At 69.9% G+C, this 9,935-nt stretch overlaps 2 protein-coding genes across 4 annotated transcripts; one reads left to right on the forward strand and one right to left on the reverse strand.

The window, feature by feature from the left end:
* The first annotated feature begins 171 nt into the window (after positions 1-171).
* SERINC4 (serine incorporator 4) lies at positions 172-4,051 on the forward strand. 3 transcript variants are annotated; one of them, XM_042838635.1, is made up of 12 exons: positions 172-362; positions 429-569; positions 676-854; positions 947-1,026; positions 1,119-1,212; positions 1,255-1,487; positions 1,748-1,843; positions 1,916-2,042; positions 2,339-2,411; positions 2,690-2,741; positions 2,880-3,042; positions 3,439-4,051. In XM_042838635.1, exons 1-12 carry the CDS (start codon positions 315-317, stop codon positions 3,653-3,655), a joined length of 1,503 nt encoding a protein of 500 aa, XP_042694569.1. In that variant the 5' UTR covers positions 172-314; the 3' UTR covers positions 3,656-4,051. The 3 variants fall into 3 exon arrangements, with proteins under 3 accessions (XP_042694569.1, XP_042694567.1, XP_042694568.1); XM_042838633.1 differs by having other exon boundaries at positions 2,690-3,042; XM_042838634.1 differs by having other exon boundaries at positions 1,276-1,487; positions 2,690-3,042.
* A 3,404-nt stretch (positions 4,052-7,455) lies between these two features.
* Positions 7,456-8,036, reverse strand: SERF2 (small EDRK-rich factor 2). The gene is made up of 3 exons (XM_042838632.1): positions 7,989-8,036; positions 7,706-7,814; positions 7,456-7,635 (listed from the first exon to the last, which is right to left on the reverse strand). The coding sequence occupies exons 1-3, from the start codon at positions 7,993-7,995 to the stop codon at positions 7,572-7,574; spliced, it is 180 nt and encodes a 59-aa protein (XP_042694566.1). The 5' UTR covers positions 7,996-8,036; the 3' UTR covers positions 7,456-7,571.
* Positions 8,037-9,935: the final 1,899 nt, after the last annotated feature.

The raw sequence follows: 9,935 nt of genomic DNA on the forward strand, positions 1-9,935 counted from the left end.
GGGGGGGGGCTGCGCGGGCTAGAGCGGCAACCCCTGCGCCCGTGAGGAGGACAGAGCGCCCCACTGCGGTCACCCGGGCCTACGCGCGGCCCCCAAGGCCTTGTGTTCCCGCAGCCGCCGCACCAGGAGGCCCGGCACCGCCTCAGCTCCCCTCTGCTGCGGCTCCACGCTTCGCCCTGCCCCGTGCAAGGCGGCACCGCCCGTGGCCGGGGGGATGACCAGTTGTCAGCCTCTCCGCAGCGAGCAGATGGCGGGGCGGGTCAAGCTGACAATCCCCTTAATCCCATCAGGGCCCAGCCGAGACAGGACGGGTCATGGCGGGCACCAGGGTGCGCGGCCTCCTGCACTCATTCCCGAGCCAGGTGGGAGCTGGGGCTGGGGGCACTGGGGCGGGGGGCTCGCTTTGGTGCTGACCGTGTTCCCTCCAGCTGTGCTGTGGCTGCGGGCCTGGCAGAGGGCTGCGCGCCTCCACAGGCACCCGCATCCTCTACACCCTCCTGCACGTCCTGGCCTCTGCCGTGTGCTGCCTCATGCTGTCCCGCACTGTGGCTCAGGCTGTCAAGGAGAAGGTGAGCAGAGGAGCGGCAGGGGATGCGGGCCGCTGGGGCCGCTCGGGGGGTCGATGGGTGTGCTGGAGGTGCTGCCCATCCCAACCCCTTGCTGCTGTGCCCACAGATGCCGTTCTCAGGGGTCCTGTGCCAACACCTGCCCGGCAGCACGGACTGCACGCAGCTCGTGGGCTCCTCGGCCGTCTATCGCGTCTGCTTCGGCACCGCCTGCTTCCACCTGGCGCAGGCCGCCCTGCTCCTCAATGTGCGCTCCAGCGCTGACTGCCGCGCTCGGCTCCACAACGGGTACGGGCTGGGATGGGGCCGGGAGCTGCGTGTGCTCTGGGGGTTGCGGGGTGACACAGAGCTGTGTCTCCCTGACACCTGCTGCCCTGCAGGTTCTGGTTCCTGAAGCTGCTAGTGCTGGTGGGGCTCTGCGCCGCCAGCTTCTTCCTCCCTGAGGAGAGCTTCATCCAAGGTGTGACCCCTACCCTGCCCGGGCCAGTGCCCACCCGTGGTCCCATGGCCCCAGCTTCATGCTAGCATCATCACTGCCTTTTTCCCCTGCAGTGTGGCACTATACAGGTGTTTGCGGTGGCTTTGCTTTCATTCTCATCCAGCTGGTGCTGATCACTGCCTTTGCACACACCTGGAATAAGAACTGGTGAGTGCCAGGGTGGGTGGGTGGGCACCTGCATGCTGCCAGCTCTCACCACTTTCCCGGCAGGCTGACGGGCGCAGCACAGGACAAGCGCTGGTACCTGGCTGTGCTGCTGGCCACCACTGCCTTCTACACCCTCGCCTCCGCTGCCTTCTCCTTCCTCTACAAGTACTACACCCACCCAGCCGCCTGCCGGCTCAACAAGGCACTGCTCACTGTCAACGGCAGCCTCTGCAGCATCATGTCCTTCATCTCCATCACACCCTGCGTGCGGCTCAGTGAGTACCACATAACATGGCATGGCATGGCGTAGCGTGTCGCAGTGTTGCCTGCTGCACTAAAGGGCTGGCTGCATCTTGGGGTCAGGAGGGTGGCTGTAGGCTCCAGCTCAGCAGAAGCCATAGGCACGTAGGGTGTACGCAGCTCCCTGAGGCTCCCTCTGGCCATGGGCTGTGCCCTGCTGCAGGGCTTTGGGCATGGGATCTGCTGAAGGGGATGCCTGGAACCCACACAGAGCCTCTGACCCCTCTCCTTGCAGAGCAGCCGCGGTCAGGGCTGCTACAGTCCTCAATCATCAGCTGCTACGTGATGTACCTCACGTTCTCTGCATTGTCCAGCCGTCCCCCAGAGAGAGGTGAGTGCTCCCACTGCCACAGGCAGCCAGCTGCTGAAGTGTGAGCCTGCTCTCACCTCAGCCTCCCTGCAGTGCTCTACAAGGGGCAGAACCTCACCGTCTGCTTCCCGGGCATCCAGCAAGATGAACTGCAAACAGAGGACACCACGGTCGCCATCCTGGGGGCTGCCATCATGTACGCCTGCGTGCTCTTCGCATGGTGTGTGCGCCCACAGCGTGGGGGGCAAGGGTAGTTGGCTTGTCACAGCGCTGACTCTTTCTGGGCTCAGCCTTCCTTGCATGCACCCCATGGGGACTCTGTCCCTAGCCCATGGCATGGACAGCTGAGCTGGGGATGTGCCCAATGGCATGTGTAGATGGGCAGCCTGATGTCCCCAGGCCCAGCACAGCAGATCTGCTGCTGCTGTAATGATCCCAGGTGCCAGATCCAAGGGTGGGCAGGGGACCTGGCACAGATCCTTGTGTTACAGTTTTTCGTGTCTCTCTCGTGCACAGTAATGAAGCCTCCTATCTTGCTGAGGTGTTTGGGCCCCTCTGGATGGTCAAAGTCTACAGCTTTGAGTTTAAAGTGAGTACCCCCATCTGTGGCCCCTCCTGCCACAGACACCCAGATGCAGCACCCAGAGTCCTCCTGAGCCCCAGGTCCAGCCCAGGGCCAGGATTTGTCCAGCCAAGCTAGGGACTTTTCTGTGCACAGCCCATCTATGCTACCTCCCTGCAGCGAGACAGCCCTGGCTCAGTTCAGATGCTGTGGTGCTGCCCAAGCAGGGGCTGCGGTGGGGATGAGTGTCATGGGTCACTGCCTTATCTCCTTTCACCAACTTGTTTCCCTGTCTGTCTCTGCAGAAACCCTCTTGCTGCTTCTGCTGCCCAGAGAAGATGGAGGAGGAGCTGAGAGGTGAGCAGAGGATGGGTGCCAGCAGGTCAGGGGGAGGCTGTAGTGACACACGGCCTTGGGTAGCTGTGTCAGATGCCAGAGGCATTGATGAGGACAGTGTGCAAGAGCTGCAGCTGCCATCACCCTGCACTCCCTCAGGTGCTGTTCAGGAACAGACATGTGAGCAAGAGGAGGAGCCTGCTGGAGGACAGTGTGTTTTCCAGGATGAGCGAGACCATGTGGTCTACAGCTACTCAGCCTTCCACTTTGTCTTCTTCCTCGCCTCGCTTTATGTCATGATGACGCTCACCAACTGGTTCAGGTAGGGCCTACGCTGCTGGCCACCCCACTGTCCTTGCTCTGTTTCCCTGTTGCTTATGTGGCACCCGCCGCAGGCTGTCCCTGCTCTGTCACACAGCCAGGTCTGACCTGCTCCCTGTGTGGCTGCAGCCACCAGGTGCTTGTCACCAGAGCAGACCAATGTCTCTGACGTGGCCATGTGCTGGGTAAGCCCTGCGCTCACAGGCCTGCACCGCCTCACCCAACGGTGCTGCCGCACGACGGGCTAAGGTCCGTGGGGCTGGGGTCCCCAGAGCAGGCAGGACATGGCCAAAGACATGCAGCTGCTGGGGCTGGGGGAACCTGCCAGCTGCAGGTGATGCTGCATCCCACACACACCAGTATCTCCCCAGTACTCAGTGGCTGCCTCTCCCTGCAGCTACGAGACCGCAGTGCTGGAGACCACCTTCACACATGGCAGCTGGTCGACGTTCTGGGTGAAGGTGGCCTCGTGCTGGGCCTGCGTCCTGCTCTACCTGTGGCTGCTGCTGAGCCCTCTCTGCCTCCGTGGCTCCCCACAGCATCGGCGGAACAGCCCAGCCCTGCGCATCGTGCGGCGGCGACGCGCCCCACACCGCATCAGTGTCTCCACGTAGTCACTGCTGGGAGGGACTGTGCTTGGCCCTGTGCTTGGCCCTTGCCGTGCCGTGTGCCTGGGTCTTGGCCTCACCGGTCCCCTTGACTGCTCCTCACCCCATGGCTGAGGAAAAGATGTCATCTGAGCACAGGAGGAGGACCTAGGATGTGGAAGCTCTGCTGCACCAGCTCCAGGGACACATCCTGCACTGAGCTGGAGCCATCGAGGGGCCATCCCGAGCCTGCCCAGATGGCAAGCGCTCAGCTTCTGCTGCTGCACTCCCCTCCAGTCATGAAGGCAGCTCCTGCCCGTCTGCCACCCCTCGGTCACAGCCCAAGGCCGGCAGGGAGCGCCGCTCTGGTCCGTCTGCTGTCTGTCAGCTCACCTACCGGCAGCGTGGGTATTGTAAATAGCTCCATAAATACGTTTTTTAACATAAATCGCTGATCTGACTCTGTGCCGCCTGCTCCACACGCATGCAGCAGCCGTGGGACTGCGCACGGCCATTGCCAGCAACACCCCGGCGCCAGCCCCAGTTGTTGCAGCAGCCGCAGCTCCCGGGACCGCAGCTTCACTGCGCCGGGCAGGACCCTGCCTTCGCCCCTTCGGGTGTGACCGAGCGCAGCCCCGCGGAGCACGGACGGACACGTCCCGTGGCAGCCGCTCGTGCCCAGAGCGAATCGAGCGGGGCTGGGGCGCGGGGGGCCGTTGGGCCGCGGTATCAGCACGGCCGCAGGAATGCGGGCCGGCCCCGGGCCCCCGCCCCGCCCGCAGAGCAAACACGGCGGGGCCCGGCGGTACCGCGCGGTGCTGCGCCCGACGGGGGCCCCGTGCGGCGGCAGATCGGCCGGGTTTGGCCGCCCGTAGGCAGCGCGACGGGGAGGGCCCGACAGCGCAGCCCCGTTTCCCCGGAGCGGCGGTGCGGGCAGCTGTCCCGTTTCTCCCGGCCATGAAGGGGCGCGGACGGGACGCGGGCGTCGCGCGGCTGCAGCAGCGGCTCGGGGACGCCGCGCAGGTAGGGGTGCGGGGTTGGGGGAGGCTGCGGGCCGTGCCGGCGGAGCCAAAGGGACTCTCCCCGCCAGGAGAACGCGCGGCTGCGACTCAGCGTGCTGCGCTCCGAGGCCGGACAGTCCCAGCTGCGGGCGGAGCTGGAGCGGCTGCGGGAGGACCTCCATCGGCGGGCACAGCGACGCAGAAGGTGGCATTGCGGGCGGGGGGCGAGGAGAAGACCCCGGCCCTGGGCTGTGCTCCGGCCCTGCCCCGCCCCGGGGTGCCCACGGATGCCCTCCCAGGGACGGCCCTCGGCTGTCCTGAGGTCCAGGGAGGGCTCCGCCGGGAAGCGCTGCCCGCTCCGCCGTGCCGCGAACGCCGGCAGCCGTCGGGAAGCCCACGCGGAGCCGCTGGCACGGCGCTCCCGGCCCGCTGCTACCCTCCCCCGCCCCCTCCACTCTTCGGTGACACCGCGCGTCCCGGAGCTGCTCCAGCGCTTCCGGCACCCCGAAATGGGGGAACACGTGGGGCGGGAAGGACGTGGGCAGCCCCCGGTGCCGGCCCTGCCGTGAGGATGTCGTTTCTCCGCAGAGAGCAGCAGGCGCTGCGGGAGCTGGCGGAGGAAAACCTGGCCTTCACCAGCTACATCAGGATGCTGCAGTAGGTCGGGTGTGCAGGGCGGGAGGCGGCGCGAGGATCGGGCAGGACACGCTCCTCCCCCGGTGCCGACCCGGCCTTAGGCCGCCGCTCTGGGCAGGTCGACGAATAGGAGACTACGGGAGAGCAACGGCAGCCTGCGCTCAGCCCTGCTGCTGGGCGCCTGCGGGGGCCCCAGAGCGGTGAGCACGGCGGGGGGGGAGGGAACGGGACGGGACGGCGGGGACGGTGCCGGCGGGACCCCTCCCACAACCTGCCCTGCAGCTCGGGGGCTGCAGCCGGGAACCCCCGGAGCCCCGAGTGCCGGCAGCGGCAGAGCCCCCCGGGAGCCCGTCAATGCTGACACCCCAACCCCGCCAGCCCAAGCCCCTGTTCGGCCCTGCAGCCCCCTCCCACAGCCTCCCCAAGTGTGCTCACAGCAGGTGAGAAGTAAACGCACAGGTGAGGGATCAGCTGCAGCCGCCCCTCCCCGAGCACCATGCCGGGCACGGGTCCGGTGGACGGCTCCTTGTGCCCCCAGCAGAGCTCAGCCTGCAGCGAGGACTCGGCGTCATCCAGCGATGCCGGTTGCCGGAGCTCAGAGGATGCGCGTTCTGCCAGCCCTGCTCAGGACACACAGATGCAGGCCCTGCCCGCTGCCCCACCCGACCCACAGACTCGGGTGCCTCACTGTGAGATCTGCCACTCTGCAGGACCCCCAGGCCGGCGAGGTGGAAGGCTGCTGCCATCCTGCACAACGCTGCTGCAAGAGGAAGCTCTCTGCCTTTGCACCGGAGGTACACAGCAAGTCCCCATCCGGCTCACACGGCCCGGCTGGAAGGGGAAGTGGGGACCCCCCCGGCACTGACGGTCTACCAACTCACTCCATCTCCCAGGGGTCTGGCACGGGGGAGCAGCCCGTGGCCCCCAGCCCCGTATACCGGCTGGTGCTGGCAGGGGACAGCGGTGCAGGCAAGTCCAGCTTCCTGCTGCGCCTCTGCAGAAACGAGTTCAGAGGTGACATCTCCTCCACGTTAGGTACCAGGGCTGGGACAGAGGGGCTGGGATAAGTGGGCTGGGGCCTGATGGCTGCCCCGGGCAGGGGTGGACTTCCAGGTGAAGGAGCTGCTGGTGGATGGGGAGCAAACCACACTGCAGATCTGGGACACTGCCGGGCAGGAGAGGTGAGGAGGGCAGCAGTGCCCGCAGCGCAGCCAGGTCTCTGCTGCAGGCCTGGCCCCGCACGGCCCTCACACGGGCGGTGACACCCCGGCTCCAGGTACTGCAGCATCTCCCGCTCCTACTTCCGTAAGGCCCACGGTGTGCTGCTCCTGTACGACATCAGCTCCCAGAGCAGCTTCCTCAGCGTCCGCCGGTGGATTGAGGACATCGAGGTAACGGGAGGGATCCAACGGCTCCCAGAGCAGGGCCGAGCCTCAGGGCGGGCAGCTTTCAGTAGAACGGCAGGACCCCAAGCCACCCTTCGCTGTCGCAGGGCGCTGGGACCGCACTGCCGCTCATGCTGGTGGGTAATAAGAGCGACCTGCGGGCCGCGCTGCCAGAGACGGCGGGGGTCCACACGGCCCACGGACAGAGGCTGGCCACGGTGAGTAGCTGCTGCTGGGGGTGACCCCCAGAGCTGCTCCCCCCGCCTCCGATTTCAGCCGCTCTCTCTCCAGGCCCATAACTGCCTGTTCTGCGAGACCAGCGCCAAGGACGGCACGAACGTGGTGGAAGCCGTGCTGCACCTCGCCCGGTGAGCGGCGACCAGGGGAGGGGGGACCGCGCGGGCCGAGGGCGGAGCGCCGGGCTGATGCCGCGCCTCGGCCCGCAGAGCAGTGAAGAGGACGGCGGTCTCGGGCAGCGGCGCCCGCCTGGATCTCAGCATCCCCGCCCCGCGGGCCGCCGCGGGCTGCTGCAGGGCCTGACGCGGGAGCGTCGCCTTCGCGTGTCACCCCCCCCCATCCTCCCGCCGCTGTTTCAGGCTCTCACTACAGCCGCTTCCCACTGCATCCGCAGCGCTCCCCTGCCTTCATTCCGCCGGGCTCCCGCAGCAGCCCCTCCCGGAGCTCGCAGATCCGGCGCCGCGGAGGCCCCGCGGCACCGACCGTCCCCGTCCCGGGGCTCACCGCGAGAACGCCGACCGCCCCCCCCCCCCCCCCCGCCGCCGGGCAGACGTCGGGGGCGGGGTCGGCAGGGCTCCACGAGCTACTTTAATGGGAGAGCGGCGCTGCCGGGGAGCCCGGCGGGGCGGGGCGGCCCCGGGGCCGCGCAGGGCATCGCTGAGCACCGCCCGCGGGGCACCGCCGCTACTTGTTGCCCTCCTTCTTCTCGTCAGCCTTCTTCTGCTTCTGCTGCATTATCTCCGAGTCCCTGCGGAGAGCGCGGCGCGGCTCACACCGGTGCCCGGCGGGGCCCGCGGGGCGGTGCTGCCGGCACTCACCTCTGCTTGCGGGCGGCGGCCGAGAGCCCGTCGTCGCGCCGTTTGCCCTTGCCCGAATCGCTCTGCTTCTTCAGGTTCTTCTGCCGCGCCAGCTCGCGTTGGTTCCCGCCTGCACGGCGCGGCCCTCAGCTCGGCACGGGTGCCGGGCCCAGGAAAAGGCCCCGCTCCCCCCGCCCACCCCCAGCCCCGCGGTAGTAGAACGCGCACCCGCCCCCGGCCCGGCCCCGCTCCCACCCCCGCCCCCCGGGGGCGCTGCGCCGCTCCCGGCCCGGCCCGCACTCACGGGTCATGGTGCCGCTCCCTCCCGCCCTCCGCTCCGCCGCCACGTCCCGCACTGCCCCCCCTTCGCCCCGCCCCCGCAGCGCTCTTTAAGGGAGGGCCGCAGCCAATCGCCGCGCCGCGCCCGCCCCCCGCCGCCCTCCCATTGGCGCGCGGTGACGGCCCGGCCCCGCCTGATTGGCCGCGGGCTACGGCCGCCGTTCCGCCGGCGGGGGCGATAACGCCGGGAGCTGCGGCGCAGGCGCAAGGAGCCGCGGGGCCGCGCCCGTGGGCCCGGGGGGCGGGGAGCGCTGCGGTCGCTCCTCCTCCGTGCGCGCGGGGGCGGCGCGGAGCCCCGGTCGCTCGGAGCGCGGTTCCTCGGGCGGGGCCGTTCCTTCCCTGCGGGCAGAGCGGCCGTGAGTGAGGCGCGGAGCTGGGCGGCGCGGCGCGGGGCGGCTTCGGCCCCACACGCACCCGGAGCTCGGCGGTGGCCGCGGACGGTCGCGGGGCTCCTCGGCGGTGCGGGCGCGGCGCTTGGCCAGGCGGGAGAGCTCCGCGTGCACGGGCTGCGGGAGAGCCGCGGGGCTGCAGCGTCGCTGCGGGAGCGCTTCCGCGGTCCCGCCCCGCCCCGCTCCGCACCTTGCTGGCCGGGTCCAGCTCCAGCGCCCGCCGCAGCACGCGCGCCGCCTCCTCGTCGCGGCCCTCCTCGGCCAGCAGCTGGGGGGGGGACAACGGGAGCCGTACGCGGTGCGGCGGGAAGCGGCGGGGGGAGCCGCGGGGTCGCGGACGCACCTGTCCCCGCCGCAGCAGCGCGGTGCCGTTATCTGGGCTGAGGCGCAGCGCCTCCTCCACGGCCGCCAACGCCTCCGCGCCCCTCTGCAGCCGCCGCGCCGCCGCCGCGCAGTTGTTGAGGCACTTCACGCGCTGCTCCCGCAGCTCCTCTTCGTGCGGCCCGGGCGGGGACGCGGGGTGGAGGTCGACGCCCGTCCCGTCCCGCCGCTCCTCGCCGGACCCTTCGAGGGCGCTCAGTGCCAGGCGGTACGACAGCAGCGCCGCCGCGAAGTCGCCCCGCGCGAAGTGGACGTTTCCGCGCTCCCGTTTCTGCGCGCCCAGGCGGAGGCGGGCGGCGGGCGGCAGCCGCTTCGGGTCGGGGCCGTCGCGCACCTCCAGTAGCGTCACCTCGAAGACCAGCGGCGCCTCGGGGGGCACGTCGGGCTCCCTGCGGGACCGACACCCGCTGTCCCCGCGCCCCCGTCCCGTTGGCCACCCCGGCCCTCCGGTCCTACCTGCCCGCGCGGCCGTAGCCGTAAGGAGAGGCGGCGAGGAAGAAGCAGACCTCCCCCGCCCGCATGGTGGGGACGCCGAGTTCCAGCGCCTGCGGGCACGGAGTACGGGCTGTGCTCGCCGGGCTCTCCGCGCCCCGCGCCCTGCCACCTGCGCTGCCGACCTGCAAGGCGTCGCCCTGGCCCGGCACGAAACTGAGCCGCGGGTCCCGCTCCACCAGACCGCCGTCCTCCAGCGCTCCCAGCAATTTCACCGACACCTCCTGGCCTGGCTGCGGCGCGCCTCCCCGCCCGTCCCGCACCACGCGCTTCCGCAGCAGCCGATCCTCTACGGGCAGCATCCCGTGAGAGCCGCTCCGGCCGCGCCGCAGCCCCGCACCCGCCGCCCGGCGCTCACCCGTCACTTCGCTCCAGCCCTCGGCGGCGAAGAGCGGCGCGAAGCCGTCGGGTCCCAGCGCCCCGAGCGCGTCCAGGCGCCGGTAGAAGAGCTGCTCCTCGTCGCGGCACGACGGCACCGCGATGGTGGTGTGCGGCATACGGAACCGGACGCGCCTGCCCCGGCCCGGCCCCCGCAGCCGCTCACCGGCCCCCGCCTCCCCCTCCGGGGAGCCGCCGGCCGAGGCTCCTTGCATGCCCGCCCGTCGCCCCGCCGCCTGCCCGCCGCCGCGAGCCGACCCCGGGCCGGGCGG

This window comes from Centrocercus urophasianus, unplaced genomic scaffold (genome assembly GCF_019232065.1).
Source record: "Centrocercus urophasianus isolate 14NV4802_14NV808 unplaced genomic scaffold, USGS_Curo_1.0 seq_871, whole genome shotgun sequence".
In the NCBI taxonomy this organism is placed as follows: Eukaryota; Metazoa; Chordata; class Aves; order Galliformes; family Phasianidae; genus Centrocercus; species Centrocercus urophasianus.

Excerpts from the sequence above, each read along its gene's own strand:
- SERINC4 (XM_042838633.1), top strand. The coding sequence starts at position 315 with ATGGCGGGCACCAGGGTGCGCGGCCTCCTGCACTCATTCCCGAGCCAG. Across the intron at positions 363-428 it reads TGCACTCATTCCCGAGCCAG|CTGTGCTGTGGCTGCGGGCC; the intron begins GTGGGAGCTGGG and ends TGTTCCCTCCAG. Across the intron at positions 855-946 it reads CGCGCTCGGCTCCACAACGG|GTTCTGGTTCCTGAAGCTGC; the intron begins GTACGGGCTGGG and ends GCTGCCCTGCAG.
- SERF2 (XM_042838632.1), bottom strand. Across the intron at positions 7,636-7,705 it reads GCCGCCGCCCGCAAGCAGAG|GGACTCGGAGATAATGCAGC; the intron begins GTGAGTGCCGGC and ends CGCTCTCCGCAG.